The following is an 18,308-nucleotide window of genomic DNA, read 5'->3' on the forward strand; positions in this document are numbered from 1 at the left end:
ATATTGTCCCCCTGCCTCTGAGACCACAGAGTCCCCGAAGAGCAACTGATAAACAAACCTTTTATGCTAGCGCCAGGTGACCTCGGACATGGCTCTCCTGAAATGTTCTAAACATAGGTGACAGCAGGTCACCAACATTCGTGCCTATACGTCTATGAGCAACAGTTCCAGTGAGTGCGCTGTCATCTTCTCAATGCGGGAAAAAGCGGTCAGCAATAGTGCTCAAATGACATACACAGGCGCTTTCGGGAAATGTTCTACAAGGAATGGCGATGCTCTAACTTCCCCGAGTTATAAGTCCACATTGATAGGCATACCAGCGCATGGTAAATCCACGTATAAGGGCACTTCTGTCGGATGTCTGCTGTTTCGTCCCACCCACGTGGTCCCACCTTATAAGCCGCTTGCTTCATATCAACTACCGTGTTGTTGAAAGCGTCCAAATCAAATTTCAAAGAGGGGAGGACGAGGTATACATAGGGTTGCCACCAGGCCGGTATTACACCGGCTCGGCCGGTTATTTGCTCGCTCTGCCGGTTGCCGGTAGGAAGGTGATACCGGCAGCCTTTTGCCGGTATTTGTGGCTCAAGACCTTTCATAGGGGCTTTCCCTTCAACATTCCACGACAGCTTGAATAAATCTAGAGCACGGACCCAACTCCGTGCAGTCACCAGTTGTTTCGTTAGATATTCATTATTATTATTACATTATTATTATTGTATTACACACAGGAACACGTTTCCTCGTATTGTCTTGAGTTCTCTCTCTCTTGGTTTCTGTGTGTGCTCTTCCACCCCTCACCCACTTCCCTTTCTCGCGAGCCTTTCCTTCTTCCCTCTATTCCACCTCCTCCCCCTCAGCCGGTATTTTTCACTACGAAAGGTGGCAACCCTAGGTATACATGGCTTGTTCGGCGTGAAAATGATGCAGACATAAAAATTGTGGTGACCGTGGTGACCCAACGCTAGGGCAACAATCGCGTCTACGCCTCAGTTCATCAATGGAGTTCCTAGTTTGTAGGTGACGTCACCGTCGAGCATGAGGGCGTGTTTAAACTGCGCGTGCGAATAGTACACACAGCGTCGTTCAATACACGTCGGATAAAGTTGATCGTCGATATGGAAATACCAGCAACAATGTATTGTTGTATTGGCAACTGTATAGGATGGGACAAGCGAAAGCTTGCCCCCCCCCCCCCCCGTATCACATTTCAAAAATAATACTGCCCTCACCCTAAAAGCGAAGAGCAGGATCAAGTAGTGCTAGGCAGGCAGCCCCACGGAACTACCAATGCATTGTTGTATTGTTGACTGATTAGATGATCCACAGAATTAGTGAGCCCAACGTACTATTGACTTATTGTTGTTTGGGAAAAATTATTCAGCGGCTGGCGTAATTACAGGTAGTATGAAGACATGGCTTTCAAAACTATTTTAAAAGCGATAAAACCCCAGTGCAGGGGACACGAAAGGACGACACACGCACGACGCACTGATGCTTTCAAAATGTACCACCCAACAGCCCAGTTTTTATCGCTTTTTAAAACTAGTGTGCTAATGAACATGCGTGAACGTGATGGAAAAGTGAGGCATATAGCGCTACGGCGAGAAAATTAAATGTGCAGGCTACAGAAAGATGGATTGAGCAATGATAAATGGAACTTGCATTGTTGACTGGACTGGAACTTATTTTTAGGGGGAAAATCTTGCCGGAAACAGCACCGAAAGCAATGCTGTCCCCGACGACCGTTTGATAGGCCACGCGTTCAAAGACACGGTCCACGCGGAACTTATTTGTATTGTTGACTCTATGAGATGAGCAACAGAAGGTTGTGTACATGTATGTATTGGCTGGCTCCCTTTAAGGTTGTGTACCCGTATTATTTTTAGTCCGTCCTTATATTGCCAACTGTTGGATGGGACAAGCGTTAGCTTGCCCACATCACGCTTTAAAAATAGACCACAAAATAGCGATTGTATTGCCAACTCTAGGATGGGACAAGCGTAGGATGGGAATAGCGATTGTATACACCGAAAAGTCACGTGTATATATATTACTGCTTTTACCAAAACCATACGTCTACAAACCTTTTGGTCACCAAATATATACGCGCAATCTTCACGGTGTGTTTCGTTGCAGCTTCGTGCAGATAGGAATGCAATATTACGACAGTACTTCGAGCACATTTTCCCGAGGCATGTTCGAAAAAGTCGATCCAAAGTCGATAGTACGTCACAGAGGTAAACGTTACCATGCTCTGATTAGTCAGTCTGTCTGTGGCAGACTTGTGCGTAACCCGTTACTAGTTATTGCGTTACTTGTAATCAATTACTTTTTTGACAAAAAATTTTCCGAGTAGGCAAAGTAATGGCAAAGTAATTCTTCGAGTAATCAATTACTCTTCTGGGTAATTGGTTACTTTTCCGGCCGAGACTAACTCATCTTTCAGATGTTCTGCCCCAAGTCTAGACCACCGTGCCGTCAGCCTTTGTTCTGCAATTTCAGGGTCTCTCCCTCATCTCTTCCTACACACCAGTGTGGTAGTACATTTGTGGCAACTTTGGGGGTTTAATGAGTCATGGCAAAGTCCCAGGCAATGATCTTCCACAATCGGGTCAACGTCTTCACGAGCGATAACGGTTCCGTGACATTTCGTCGAACGCCATCTCGTCGAAAATGGACGCTTCATCGAATCTGTGGCCGCCGCTTTTTCTTGCGGCAACCTGTGAAATATGTAAAGGGCTGTCCTGACCTATGACCTTGGTCATGCGTTGATGAAACGGCGTTCGACGAAAAGGGGTTCGACGAAATTACATTCGATGACACGGCGTTCGACAAAACGGCATTCGATGAAATGGGCGGACACCCTCAGCAGACTGGAACGGCGCAGACATCCTGACACGCCGTTACGTGCCTGCCCGCGTATTAATTCTCACACTTTCACTCTCTGTTACTACTGAGCACACACCGCCCTGCAAAGACAGTTATTCTCACCACCCACACCGCGCAGGAATGTCTAAACGCTGGGTATACACCCGTACCGTACATCAACATGCCTAGCTTAGTACGTGCTTGGCGGACATTGCGGAACAGGGTGACACGTGACTTGAAATACAACGCTCTCGCGGACCAAGCGGCGACGACGACGACAGGAGGGGGGTGGAATCTAAAATACCGGTGCACGTATGCAGCGCATCTTTCCTGCAGCTGTGAATTTTTCTTAGCACGCTCGCAGCAGTTGAGGGAGGGTATGTGTGGTGGTACAAGATCTGCTTCCAGGAGGTACAGAGAAGGGAGGTTAGTTTTCCAGAATGGAGTTTTTCTCCCATCTGGGCTTATCACGTGACCTAGCGCCGTCTGTAAGCGGTTAGTTGAACAGGGCGGACAGCAGAGCTACTTTGGCCCGGCACGTACTTAGTGAAACAGATGTGTGCCATCTAGGAGGATCCCCCGTTGAAGAGACCGGGCTTTGTGTGGGGGGAGTTGGGAAAATGAAAGCGAAGCGGCGTACGTATGGTTAGTGCACGAGGACGTCGAAGCGCTTATGTTAGCAAAACCTACGAGTTTCCTGCATAGGGAGACGTCGTGGGCCACGCGTTCTTCAGTGTGTGTGTGTGTCTGTGTGTAACGATTATTTTGACTATTGTAAATTGCCGTTCGTTCGATTGTGACGTCATAACACAGCATGTTCTGTGATTCGGGCGCTGAGTGAACAGGACGCGTACATAGGAAACAAAAAAGAAATAAAGAACAACTTAATTTTGGTGATCATGAGTGGGGTGATTGATTGACATAGGCTACATTGTAAAGCATATAGGCACGTTGTAAAGCTGGTATACAGAAGCGATATTAATTTTGATTAAAATAAGTATTTAAAGAGATTGAAACATTTATTTTACTGAAAAACAAGCTTTCGGACGGAGTCCGTCCTTCATCAGGTGCGACACATTGAACGTTGTTCGTTGAATTCATTGAACGTTGTTCAATGTATCGCACCTGATGAAGGACGGACTCCGTCCGAAAGCTTGTTTTTCAGTAAAATAAATGTTCCAATCTCTTCAAATACTTATTTTATTCACTTGCGAGTGCTAGACTCCTCCCATTTTTTGCCTGTTAATTTGGATTAGTTGGGAAATAAGTAGAATTCATCGAATCAGCGTATCTGATACTTATTTGTTCCAAGAGGCTCATTATTTCATTCCCCACATCATCACCAGCAATGGGGCAGAGTGTCACCCCCGGCGATGAAACTCCCCATTCATCATCTTAAAAATAAAGTTGTTCCAAAAGTTGCCAGAACGAACATTAGCGACAGTCAGAATGTCATGGAGCTTCAAGGAGGCCAGTGTCTAACTGCATAACCGAAAAACAAGAACGAAAGTCTTCGACAACGAAAAGGGAACAGAACGTGCCGCGAACACTTCGTCGCAGTGGAAGGACGACGTTGCGGAAAGTTTTTTTCTCGTGAAATATTTCTCTTCTTAATTAGCACCATTACGCACCTTATTTCTCACTTCCTCGTGTTTTGGGCCCTATATTTCTCTTTTTCTTTTCCCCGTCCCAGTATGCCCCGAGGACAAAAAATACAGTGTCCCGTAGTGCGCGCCGTACCTTGCTGAGTTCGCAGTCGTTAGCAGTAAATCTTTCACTCTTGTCAACGAGTTCGATTAGGCCACGGTAGCCTGGACCGATAAATTACAAATTGGGTGAATTGGGCGCGTCGAATCTACAACTTATTACGACCCCCCGAAGGTGGCGAAAGATACATTTCGAAGGCGAGCAACAGTGACAATAAATTTGCTGCTGGGTATAGATCAAGTCCACGGTACCCGTGGACGAGGAACGTGTTGTAATATAGAGTCTGCGGAGCGGCATATTTCGTATAGCAAGTCCGATTCGTGTGTCCTACTAATATAGAAATGGTGTCATGGATCCATCCTATTTGATGATCAAGAATCTCAGACTACGGCGTCGATTGGGAACTTTGAGAAAATCACGATGAAATTATTGTCTCAATTGGCACTTTATAAAAAATGTCATGAACGTCTCTATTTTGGTGGATCTTGTACGAATTCCGCAACTGGAGCTTTTTTCCCCTCGTTAAACAAATTCCACAATGTTCTGCACGGCACAGCACAAAAAAACGTTCCTCGTTATTCAGGGTACGTTGCCTTTCTCTCCTTTTTTTTTATAGAAAGAGACACCGGCAGCTTTTTGAACACGTTCTAAGTTATTGCACAGGCGTACTCAATAAAACTTTTTTTATATATAGAAAGAGACACCGACAGCTTGTTGAACACGTTCTCAGTTATTGCACAGACGTACTCAATGCAACTTATTTTCTTGAACAACATATTAGTCACAAAAAGGCATTTTGTGACGCAGCAGGATGTCTGTTGTTCCGAGAAGCGAAATTTACGCTTGAGAGAGAAGCATTTCTGCTCAAGAACGGTGCACACAGCCCTTCACCTTAGCATTCCAGAAAAACTATTTGGCAGATCCGTATCGCCTTGGCTGCGCACGCTAAGCGAGTCCCACCTACAGCTACCACATGTTTCATATCGCACTGGTCAACCTTGGCGAACCACGACTCATTCGTCCTTGAGGGCCAATGCACAAACAGACAGCTTTGCCAAATTCAATCTAGCAATTTGCCTTCCGTTTCTGCTTTCAGTCCTTTGTATCGCCCGAGTGTTCGTCGCGGAAACGATTTCGAAACCCCGAAACAGATCGTATCTGACCTCCGTCTACGACTCGCTTAATTCCTTGCCAGGCGACAGAACAGGGCAATCTCGCTGCGGAACAAACACCAGGCCCACCATCTCCCAAAACACGCGTTGTTGCTGGTCGCGTCAGTTTGACTCCGCTTTGCGGACGACGCCGTCGACCGGTCTAGCAGACGACGCCTCTTCCTATTGGCTGGACGTCGCTTCCCTCTCCCAAATATCCTCCCGCGATGTCACAAGGGAGGCCATCACGTGATCTGCATCTGAAAAGTTCGTCTGCTTCGCTCGTCTGTCACCGCGCCTCGTCTTTAGCGAAAGCTTTCTTTGCCCGCCTTTAGAAACGAGCTGGTTTTGTCATTTGAAAAGAAAGAAACGGTGCTATGGAAATTCTTTTCTTTCGTTCAAAAGACGGCGGGTGGCTACGGCTTTTGTGGAGCAGGTTCGTGATGCCATTGCACTAGCGGAGGAGGTACAGATGCGAGCCCTGCAAAAGTTTCGTTCTCTCTGAGCTGGAGGAGTCGCAGATGGAGACCTTGTGCGGCCAGTGAAAGTTTTGGAAGTTGCTCAGCGGCCTTACGAGGATTACGTGGTGAAAGCGTGCAGTGTGTCAAGTTTCTTGTGGATATACTAAGTGTGATCGAAAGAGGAATACACGGAAGCTTCGGGGAGTTGAACAACCTGGTGAGTGGCGTAGTCTGGACATTGCATTTGTGTATTGCGAAACTCAACTAGATAACGAAACGTGTGTTATGTTTTGTTCTGTTTTGACGTAGTTTTGTTGCCACGTGTGCAACACGTGATAAAGTCATTTTCACCGGAGGAGGGGGGAGGGGGTGACTTGCTCGGCATATCCTGGAAGACTAAAAGAGTGCAAGGAACAGACAGTATAGGCAACAGTTCTTTAGTTTATAGCTCCGAGAGTTGAGCTCTGTATTAGTATCCAGAATCACATTGCGGCACGCATCTTTGACGCGTGATTTGAACTGCACAATTCAGGGCATCTGCACTTCCTAGTTCGGGCTCCTTATAAAAAAAACTCTTCAAATAAATTCGGCACCTGTCTCAATTCTGATGATGCATTACGTATTCTAGATTTCTCCTATATTGTTTTCTTCTTTTTTCGCCCTGTCTCTAAACTGGACTCCTCAAAACCAGGGTTCAATCGCCGCTGGCAGCAGGTTCGATAAGTAGCACGCCACACGGGGAGCCTTACCGGAAATTCAGTTTCCGTGTCTTCCTCCGTAAGAAAGAATCGAAATGAGAGAGTTTTAGTGCAGCGTGCGCCGCGTGCGCTATCGCCTTTGTGTACGTAAGGGAGAGCGTTGGTGTTTCCGCGCTCGCGCAAAACAAAGAGCTTCGCGCAGTGCGCAGAGCCACCACAATATCCCTTGCATTCTCAAATGCGATAGCACATGATGCACTAAAGCTCTGAAAAAAAAAAAAAAGAAAGAAACAGCAAAAACCAAAAGATTCGCCCGCTACCCAAAGGAATGAAACCGGGAAAAATAGCTCTCCTCAATCCGAATCGCTCTCCGCTCACGTGACCTCTTCGCCGCGCGTTTTGAACAGCTCAACTGCTCGCAGTTGTGTTCATCGCACGTTTCCGACATGACAGTCAAAACCCTATAAGGTGGAACACGAAGAAGACAGTGGGGCAAGGTGGGTATCTTTGCTTGTAATCCAGCAACCAGGAGCCAACTTTGCGGAGCAAAGGGAAGGGAATAATCCCCGTCAACGACATCACGCCTGCTAATTGCCCACGAAAGGATATTAAGAAAACTTCAGCCGAACAACATATTTGCGCAGAAGAGCATATTCTGCTCGATATATCGACGGCTCCCGTGCTGAAGCACTCCCCTAACATCTTTACGGTGAACCTCCATACATCACGGAACGCAGAAGAGGGAACGGACAATAAAGCACCCACTTTTATTTCAAGTTGTACAGCCGCCGCCAGACTTAACCGTAACGCGCGAGCGCGTGGCCCCCACAGATGCCAGTGCCCGGGAGCCGCCTCTGGACGCTAGGTTGGGCGGTTATCGCACCTACAATCACATTGCAGAGCGTTCTTACTCCCAGCTGTGCTGCATGGGCGGTGCGACCTATACTCAGAGACAAAGTAAGAGCTGCAGTCGCAAAGGTATATCTCCGCCGGCGGATAATGTAGTCCGCCCCTTGATTGTGCGGGACATACGGAGGAAAGACGTAGAACATATAGGCAAACGGGAAAGCTCATATTCACGTGTTTTGTCAGCGCCATTATTTTACGTGTTTGCTTTAAAAGCACGCAAATGTGCTCTTAGCACGTCGTCTCCGAGAGTGTTTTTGCATCAACGGACAGTGTACGAACAGCAGTTTCAAGCTTGTGGTCAAACTACATCGCGATTCAAAAGCGCAACGCGCCCGCCTAAGCTAATCGCGGACGTCTCTAGATTTGTGGTCGGAGTTCATCTGTAGGAGTTGACATGTCCCGTAGCACAGTCTCAATCCCAGCAGCCGGCGCTGTGTGGCGCTGGTGTGTCTGTAGGTGACGCGCTCGTGCGTGACCTATACACGGGGGCTGAATCCATGCAGTTTATGCAGAAGGCGATCAGTTCAGTGATAAGTTTTATATTATCAGAGTTAACTAGCCGGTGAACAGACAATACGACACGAAACGCAGGAAGCACGACACTAACGTCGCCCTATTCGCCTATACTGTATATGATTTATAGCTGCAGCGAGGTATAAGGGCAGATACGATGTCTCACTCGTGTTGGCATACACGTCGCAGATAGATGGCGCAACTTCTTCACGCAACGCTGATTCGCATTTCATTTGTGGACACGAACTCAGCAATAGACTCCCCATCGCGCCTTCCGTTACGCAACAGCGGCTGAAAAATATGGACTACTACAAATGCGAAAATACAGATGCGGGACACCTGGTGTTACTTTTGGTGTCTTCATATCAAGATTTGAAGCGTGGTTTCAGGTAGGGAAGAACAATAATTCGCTATCTGCTGGCGTAAGATTGGCTAAGTAAGGCATATGGGCTGAATACCTCCAGCTCTGTTAACCGTATACCGTAAATTAAAAGACTGCCAAAGGGTTCACCACAACGGTTTGTTTGCCTGCTTGAATACCATTTTTAGGGCACCAGCAGTGTTTACGAGCGTGCTTGCGAAGCCCTCTGTCATCGTTTTTGTGGCACTTCCCGCTTATATCGAACCACCGCAATATCGATTGTTTCCGGTATATAACGAAGCAGACTACGTTATATACCGAACTCAACGAGAATGGAAGAATATTCGATATTGCGGCGGTTCGATATAAGAGGGAAGTGCCACAAAAACGATGAACGGGGGGGGGGGGGGCTTCGCAAGCGCACGGAAACACTGCTGGTACCTTAAAAATAGTATTCAAGCAAGCAAGCAAACCTTGAACATCCTTGACATCCTTTTAATTTAACGAGGTCTGCTTCGTTATAACGAACGATTGCCCGTATTTGAAGAAAAAACCGCCACCCATGAAGTCTCCAGCGTGACGCCATGTGTGAATTATGAAAGCTGTGCATGTCCTTTGCATCATATGTCATGTGGCCGCCATTTTGCGGCCGCTTTCCAATGATTGGCGGCGGGCGCCGTCCTTTAATGACCGCCGCAAGGTCGTCGGAGGCCGACCTCACCAGTGGATCGCGTGCGTGAGGGTAATTGTTATACATGCGCGCATCAACGCGTCCTCGGTAATTATGTTGATCTCTAATGGATGCACCTACATTATTCATTCTAATTAACTCTCTGCTCAATACTGTTGCAACACTGACGTAACTTCGTTGCGTGTGGTATGGCATATTGTGGACAGCAGTCCCCAAAGGTTCAGGACCGACACGGCTTCAAACTCGGGTATTGATGTTTTGTAGAAGATGCATGCGGCTGGTCCGCACATGTATGCGAATGGGGTGTTCCTTCTACTTGTCGTGGGTAGGACGTTTCGACTTAAGAAGAAAAAGTTCCCAGCTGGGATCGTTCTCAGGATTTCAAACCTAAATGCGCCATTGTTTTCCGGAGCAGCAGATTTGGGAGGCTGCCCGATTTCCGCAGCAGGAACGGCAGCATAGTCCACCACCTGGGAATCTGTGTTCTTGGTATGTCTTGCTCTTCAAGTGCATCATATTCGTCACCTCGCTTGTCGTGAGAGAATCCCATTCGAAAAAGTGGATTCGAAAATTTCAAAAAATGTGCCCGATCGATTTAGAAGCCTTCTGGTGGTTATATTCGAAGGGATGAAAAAAAATCTAGTTTTTAAAGTACTGATATCAAACAGTTTTCGTCTGAATCGTATCAAACCATTTTGCGTGGCACCCAAAGCTGAGAGATGTTACGGTGCTCTTCCGGGGAGGTTCCTCGATGCAAAGAAAACGGGACTTTCTTCTTTCTCTACGCAGACTAGATACCACACAGTACGCGTCTCCCGCCAACCTCGACTGCCTTCGTTAATGAAGACGCTATAATTGTTATTTTCGTCGCGTAATATGCTCGGAATGTGACTGGCGACAGACAGTCGCCGTCGCACGCATCATATTTTTCCGGCTGCCGTCTGATAGCCACAAATGCCCGTTAAGAGTTACCTTGGTCGCCATCTATCTCGACCCACGCACCGTCGCCAAGGTGTTTCGCCCCATTTCTCAGGCGCCGGCCCACTTCTGCTTCCTCCACGGGACCGTTTATTGTGCACTCCCAAACTCCACTTTCTGGAAACTCATACGCTTCGCACATACCAAATCCTCGCAGATTGTAACGGTTTACACGCGCTACATGTGTGACTGTATCCGAACTCGGATGGATTGTGGAAGAGAGCCTCTAGTATCCGATTTGTTATTACATGAGCGTGTGCATCTAGGATAGGGTATGCGGGGCCTGGCAAGCCGCTTAGTGTGCCCAACGGCGTTATTTGTTCAAGCGCCAACGTATAACATTTAGCGACATTATAATGATAGGGAAGAAATTGTGACGTTGACGCGTTAATTGGGGCTGCTTCACATTTCCATCGAGTGCAGTGTCCATTTAATGGAATAGCTTCGTGGTAGCAACGTTGTTTTTATATTTAACTGCGAAGGAAGCAAGAACAATTAGACTGTGCTTCTTAAGACTCCTATGATGGTTTAGATGCACCCAGTGTTTCCATATAGGGGCAGCGACCCACAGGCTCAACGACGTAGGTCACTTCACATGCTCTTTACCAAGAACGTGGAGCTATTCTGCAATGGCTTTTGTTTCTGGGAACTGTTCTGGTCCGCGAAAACTGTTCATCCGCATTGAAAATGTTATTCGACGCTTGCCCTCCCGTAACGGCGGTATTCGTACGTAAACTCATGCGTGCTTCAGTTATGAGAGCCCACCTAACATTTGGGACTAGGAATAGACACGACTAACTAATGTGTCTATGTGTCTAACATGCCTATGCATTGAGATAGAGTGCGCGGTGATAGAGAGAGCGGTAGAGACAAAATGGAGATGTTGGCCGCTGCGATGGAGCCAGTCGGTCCAGAACTCATGCTCTTGGAGTACTGCGAGCCTCCAATCTTATAGAAGATGGCAGCAGCACCAGTGTCTTTTGGAAAGCACACCACAGGCGCAAGTGCGGGTTGGCTTTGCTCGTGGGTATTCCCCCAGCACCTCCTCTGCGTTGAGTGCTCGATGGTCCACCATATCCAGGGCACTCTTCAGAGACTGACGGTTATAGATGTTGTGTCAAATTAATAGCGTAGAAATAAGCGAAAATTATAGCGTAGAAATTGTTACGGACGCGAAGAGGGCTTCTCGAAGCTAGCTCCGTACGCTTTCTGCAACAAAGCAGAAACATTTTCTCCAAGAGTGGCTCTTTTTAACTCTGGCAGTACAATAATTGCAGAGCCCTATGCCGTTCAGCCGGACATCATATCATACAATGGGTACATTATGTGTTCATTGTACACCACAATCGTATTAGATTTGCAGGTTTCACTGTCGTATGTCATCTCGATTGTGAATCAGAGTACTTTTCTAAAGTAATCGCAACAAAAGGTATCCAGCCAAGGCCGCCGCTGCCAGCTCACCCTGCTAGTATTCTCGTACATAATCGTTGCATAAAAGAGAACCATTACATCGCCTCATTCTCTCCTTTTCCGTAACGTTGTGTGCGTGTTGCGAATGAACTTGACTGCTGGGAAAGAAACATTTGCGGAGAACGACCTCGGATCGAGACTATAATAATTTGGACGTCAATCAATTTGCCGCTACATATACCGCATTCTCAATCTCCCGGGGAGTATGGGTTGTTCTTGAATAATGCTTTTGGCCAAGGGCACGCGAGCCTGTAGATTATATATATACGAGTGCGCGAACTCTTAACTTCGTCCAAGCTAACGCCAACGCAGATGATATGGCTGATGAGCCTGCCGTGAGTGTGTTACAAATCGCGTGTCAAGAAAGAAAAGTGTTGAAGGTCTGGATCGAGCATTATGACATTGTTATACACCACCGAAATGATGACGTTTGTAATGTTACGGAGAAGCACGTCCTGAGTTTCGGTATCGTTTTTTCCTTTCTATCTAACCGCTTATTCAGTTACGTTGATGATGCCTGATTATGTCGCGTGATGCGCAGTTAACTTTTCATGGCGATGTGGTGTATGCTGCCCACTGGCGTTAGGGTAGCTACGGAATGCGAGAAAAAGCCACCAGCAGCATGGCGTCAAAGGCATGACGCCAACACCGGTGGGGGCTTTGTGGTGCACGGGGACGCGGATTAGGCCCCGTGATCAGAATATATTCAATACACTTAGGTCTCTCAACACTAGTAGGACAACATTTGGGTGCAAAGTTTGCTTGCGCAACAACTTATCGTCATGTCCCAGCCACATAGTAACGCCCGACATGGTGAGACGCCGTGGCGTCTGTATGGGTGTGTTTCAGTTCAAGACATATGAACAATGTCTTCCTTGTGCTCAAACGCGTAGCGTATGTACCGCACTTGCATACAAAGTATGATCACCCAAGAAATTGTTAATCCATTTCCCTCATTCATGATTGGCATACTTCCAAACTCTGTTTGTGGCCGACTTTTCCGATACGCTCCTCGGGCACTTCGCGCATCAGCTCTTGCACGAAACACTCCGGGGGTGTGAAAATGATTTCTTAAACTCGAACGGGGTACTTGATAGAACCGATTACGTACGTAGTTAACAGCAGACGACGAGCATGGAAAGTAGTGTGTTGTTCTGAATCGAAAGCACGATGGGGGTCAACCGCGCTACTGGCGGCTTTCTACGAGCATTCATGGCTAAGCCACTCTTGAGGAGTAGTCTGGACGTTGGAAAGCGCATTTCGTAGAGTCCGGAAAACAGGTATATTCATAATACTGTGCACACGTCGCCATTGTCGGATGGATGATTAGCGCGAAGTAGGTGATCCCCGTCTTAGCTCCCTGCATAAAAGGTCTTATGTCAGCTGGAAGGATCAGACGGCCACCCCAGTATTGAAAAAAAACTTACAATGGACATGATGCAGAGCAAATATGATGCGCACACTGCAGTGTTCACCGATGGATCTGCCAGTTCTCAATGTTGGACAGCTGTTTTTATACTATTTCGGATGACTCGGTGACTCACGGGTACAGATTATTGCATCGCACATCCTCAATGTCTGCTGAGCTGCGTGCCATCTTGCTGTTCCTCAGAAATGTGCCATCCACTCACCGCCGTAGCTGGGTGGTATACTGCGATTCTAAAGCTGTCCTGCAAAATATCCCAACATATGGGTCTCAGTAGATCCTTTGCTTCGGTGATTACAGGCATCCTCCAGGAAATGAGCAAGGACAGGTGGCGGTCACCTGCAGCGGGTTCCTGGGCATTGTGGCATCCGCGGGAATGAAGAAGCGGATAGGGCTGCAGCAGCCGCGTATGGGTCCCGATCGACAATATCAGTTATCCTCACCAAAGGGGACGACGCCAACATGGAGAAGCCCCTGTTCCATCTACAGCGGTGTCAAGATGTCGCATGAAGGACCCCCCATGAGAGGAGTGGATCCCGATTTGTCATTCGACCTGCTCAACCGTCTGCCTCGCAACTTTTCGTCCGTTATATACAGGCTCCGTCTCGGTGTGGCCTTCACCCAGCTTTTTAGACAGACTCGGTCGCTCTGACACCATGCTCTGCTCCAGGTGTGCCATGTTTTCATATATCAAGCACGTGATACGTAACTGAACGAAGCACATGACTGCCACTCCGTTAACAGCACTTGGACACTGTACCAGCGTCCTCCAACAACATCGCCGCGCCCTGAAAATTTTCCTGGATTTCCTGCAGGACACCGGTCTCGTTTTTGTCCTTCTGCGCGCCTCTCCACGTTCTGTGCCTCTCGTGTCTTCCTTCATTGACGAGGGACTTTACGTTGCTGCGCTCATCCATAGTCACCTCATTGTAATGTGATAACTCATACAGTCCCGCCAGTAATGGGTCGGTAATGAATGAGGTAATTTCCCCATTCATTATCGTCATTATATTTGTTATTGGTGCTGATCACCGAGCACGCTCCTATTCCTTTGCAAAACTCAAAAGGGCTAGAAATGCTACAGAACCCGGGAGTACACGACGGTCACTGATGAGGAGTGCACTCTAAGAAAAAAAGGAGTACTTTTACTCCTTTTGGGGAGCAATTGCATTGCCACAAAAAATAGTCCCTTTCGGGAGTAAATGCACGGGAGTAAATGAATGTCACAGAGTGAAGACCGCATTTCACGCGCTGTTGTAAGAGTCCCAGGTACATAATTGGTGCGCATGCATGAAGATACTTTGAAGCAAACCGTCAACCGTGATATATCGAGTGATATAAAATCTTGCGCCATACTAGGGCACAATTTGCGAAGAAAGATGCGCTAACTGTTTCTTACTCTATGTGGCTGGAAAATTGCTTACGTTGTGTGAGTTATACAGCCTTATGTCGTTCAAATTGACCAAGGGCACATATTTACGTAGACTTTTGCATTCAGGAGACCATTCGCGAAGTTTAGTGACAATTTGCAATCCTGGGGAGTAAACGTCGGGACTAAATGTTGGGTTAGGGGAGTAAACTGGGGAGTAATTGCAGACTAGGGGAGTAGAAGCTGCAATTACTCCCCGTTTTACTCCTTTTTTTCTTAGAGTGTGCTTCAAGTACCAAACATTACAAAGTATATTTCTTACTTAAGTATGCTTCAGGTAAGGCTTTACAAGCCGTGATACTTTGGTCTGTTCATCGCGTTCAGAGTCGCTGCAGAAAGATATCTACAAAAACATGCGCATATCCCACAAGTTATGTACCACGTGTGCTAAGACGAAGCACAGTACCGTTTCGCTTTCAAATCGCCCACACAAAAGCCACGAAATTTCCTGGAAGACCGAGCAAAACACCGTACCTCGGGATTCCCAACGCAACAGACAACGCTACAGGAGCAGATATACTTGCGCTAACATTTCCGGCTTCGTTCCGTCATCCCCTGCTTATCCACCCCCACATACGTAATCGCTCAGAATGGTCGCACACGCAAAGACGCTTCGAGAGGAGAGGAATATGATGGAACACTGCGAGCTGGTATTGCCTGCGTGACGTGCCTCCAGAACGACCGCCAGTCGACAACAACACAAACGGCCTTGAAAAGGCTCTGCCGAACACGGAAGTGCATTCAGCGGAACAAAAATGCTGCGCATTGTTAACTCTGTTTTCTCGCCGTTTCTGTCCAAACGATGACGAATGGGCTCGTTGTGTTTCAGTGTGACATCATTATGCGTGGTTGAAATTTCAACGCGCGTTCGGCAACATTAGTTGCGCTCCCTTTACACAAGGTGGAAGGAACTATTGTGCTGACGGGGCAGGGGAATACGTGGCAAAGGTTGTGCAGAGAGGTTCCGCGCAAAACAATGGGACCTGCTACTCTGCATTCATGGGTTGTTACCCGTTCGTAAATGAGATAGGTGCTGCCGAAATCATGGCAGGGGTGTCCAGTTTAGTGAGGTACACCCAACTGCACTTCAAGGGTGCAGGTTTCAAGGGACCAAGTCGCACTTTGAAACTAATTGGACTCGCTGTGACCTCGCTCATATATACAAACGCCAGCACAGACACCCTTTGTTTATATTTCCCACGTATTTCGAAAATAAAACCTCTAAAAACAGCCAGCAAAAGAGACTAAACCGTAATTAATTGTGTGACTGGAAACGCGCAAACTACGAAATTTGCCTGAAATGCAGAGAGACTGAACGTGACCATTTATGTGCGTGTGCGTGTCAAACTGCAAACAGTCTTTGCTCTAAACTGCTTTCAAACTACAAGCAATGTTAATTTTTTTATTCAGTTGTTTACCCTTTTTTTAGATCACGAATCTAATCACGTTTTACAGGCACCTCACATATCTCTTAGCTGCACACAGTCGTAGAGCTTCAGGGAGGCATTAAATTGCCCCGTACAGGGCAAATACTTTTATGACATGCTACCTACTTACTAATTATTACAACCACTAACCTTTCACTCGTCTCTTGTCTTTCACAGGTCGCACGCGGCCGACAAGTTCAGCATGGCGTGCCGCAACGGCGTGGTACGGACACACGAAACAACATGCGGCCTCGTACACAGAGCAGCGTAGCACACCTTGCACACGACAACCAACCACAATGACAATGCGTAGGACTCCATTGACATCACCATGTTCAAAAGTGTCCAGAACTGACAAAGAATGCGCTTCCTTCGCGTCACAGTTCGTGCGAGTGGTGCTGACGTTAGTGTTAGCCTCCCTGTCTGCTTCAGCGTCGAGGCACACCAGGGTGCTGGAGAAAGGTAAGACGAAGCTAAGAATCGCATCCGTCTTTCAAAAATTCGAGATTGTATTTGATAGCGAGAACGCGGCGTCGTTCTATTCCGAGCTTGATGTATCGGTTGAGATAACGCGCCACAGACGTGACGCCACCAGATACACGAAGATAAGGCGAGTGCCCGACTGGTTGCAGAAACTTCAGAGCGTACTATCACTGCATCAGCACGTTTCGTCTGTGCGCTGTTAAAAATTCGTGTCCTGGCGATCTTTATACGACAGAGATGAACGAAATAGGAATTTGTTACAACTTATGCAACAACCGTCACAACAATCAATAAGTAAAGGATGGCTGTCTGTTGTAAATGCGTCTGCTGGTATAGATCGACACTACAGCTGTCTCGATCAGTGTGTTACTGGTGCATCACTGTTGTCACAACAACAAATACACTTTAGAATACACAATACAAATACACTACGTAATTTGTGCCTTACTACCCCCAGGGCACATTGATTAGTATTCAGGGGGCGTTTTTTTTTTATTTATTACAGATTTTGTATAAAAGAGCTATGAGGTAGCATAGGTACCGTTTTTGCAGGTGGATTATACGGCAGGCGGACATTCTCTGGAATAGAATATGTAAATACTAAATGACTAATTACCTAAAGTTAATCAATTCTACCTAAGTTAATTGGTCCTTTAATTAAGGGCTTTCGAGCAAAAGTGAGATAGCAGAATTAGAGACAATCCATTCTAAAGCCATTCTACGTTTTAAAAGTCCTATGGGGCCCCATGCAAATAAGCCGTAACCAATACACGATAGGATTTTGTAGTAAAAATAAATGAAACGAATAAAAACAAACACCCTGTATGTGGAACAAGGAATGACGTCAATAATAGTGCACAAAGTGCACGTCAGTGCACAAAAGCATAAATGTCACAATATGAATCCGGCCCGGTAACATCTCATTACGGCCGAAAATCCTTCAACCTCTAAGTGTCTCGTTACGGCCAAAATCTCACTACGGCCGAAGGTAGTGTCATTTCGGCCGAAGATGTTTCATCACGGCCAAAACAACAACAACAACAATAAATGAAGAAGTGACGATGACGGCCAAAAAGAAACAAGGAGCATCCACCATATTAGCAATTGCTCTGTTGTATGCTTCCCAAAGTGTCTCCGAGGCGGGTGTGCCCCCACGGCTTGTGTGTAATGAGACTTCGGCCGTAATGAGATACAATCGTCTGGCCCCACTAAAGGGTGTTACAGAGACCAGTGTCCCTTGGAGATTGTTGCCACCTCCTTTGCTCTTTACTTAGATGAAACCATGCGGCAGTGTATGCTCTTTCCAGCATTCGCAGTACATGCACTTCAGGAATCGCACAAGCAGCTGCAACAGAATACAGCATCTTGCCATGATCCATTTCACAGCGTATACTCGAACAGCTGAGAGACGAACGAAAACCACCCCCGTCAGTCACGGTGGTGTCATCACAAATACGCATTATGTGTCATCTCATAACGTTGAGCCGCGTCCTACGCTTCTGGCGCGTCTAGACAATCCCTGAGCTGACAGTATTCCGCGCACAGCCGGTGTCGACAAGAATCAGAGCGGGCGAAGCACCCGACCTTCTTGCCGCCTTGGAAAACGAAGATTCAGCCCACAACCGCTTTTCAAATTTCGCACGCCTCCACACTGCCGTATATTGTTTCGCATGGGCGGAAACACTGCAAGTCGCGAATCACGATGCATCGCCACGGTTTTCCACCCCCGTTTG

The 18,308-nt window shown here is 47.1% G+C and overlaps 1 protein-coding gene and 1 long non-coding RNA gene across 4 annotated transcripts in view; one reads left to right on the plus strand and one right to left on the minus strand.

Annotated features, from left to right (window-relative positions):
- LOC135386155 (uncharacterized) overlaps positions 1 to 16,564 on the minus strand; it is a 113,140-nt gene extending 96,576 nt beyond the window's left edge. The window contains exon 1 of the long non-coding RNA XR_010420612.1: positions 16,243 to 16,564. This is a non-coding gene — a long non-coding RNA (uncharacterized LOC135386155). The remainder of the gene's footprint in view (positions 1 to 16,242) is intronic.
- LOC135386154 (semaphorin-5A-like) overlaps positions 1 to 18,308 on the plus strand; it is a 132,176-nt gene that overhangs the window by 91,202 nt on the left and 22,666 nt on the right. For all 3 annotated transcript variants that reach the window (XM_064615917.1, XM_064615916.1, XM_064615918.1), the window contains one exon: positions 16,270 to 16,554. In XM_064615917.1, the coding sequence (XP_064471987.1) occupies positions 16,392 to 16,554 (163 nt within the window). In that variant the 5' untranslated portion in view covers positions 16,270 to 16,391. The remainder of the gene's footprint in view (positions 1 to 16,269; positions 16,555 to 18,308) is intronic.

This window comes from Ornithodoros turicata, chromosome 2 (assembly GCF_037126465.1).
Source record: "Ornithodoros turicata isolate Travis chromosome 2, ASM3712646v1, whole genome shotgun sequence".
NCBI classification, from domain to species: Eukaryota; Metazoa; Arthropoda; class Arachnida; order Ixodida; family Argasidae; genus Ornithodoros; species Ornithodoros turicata.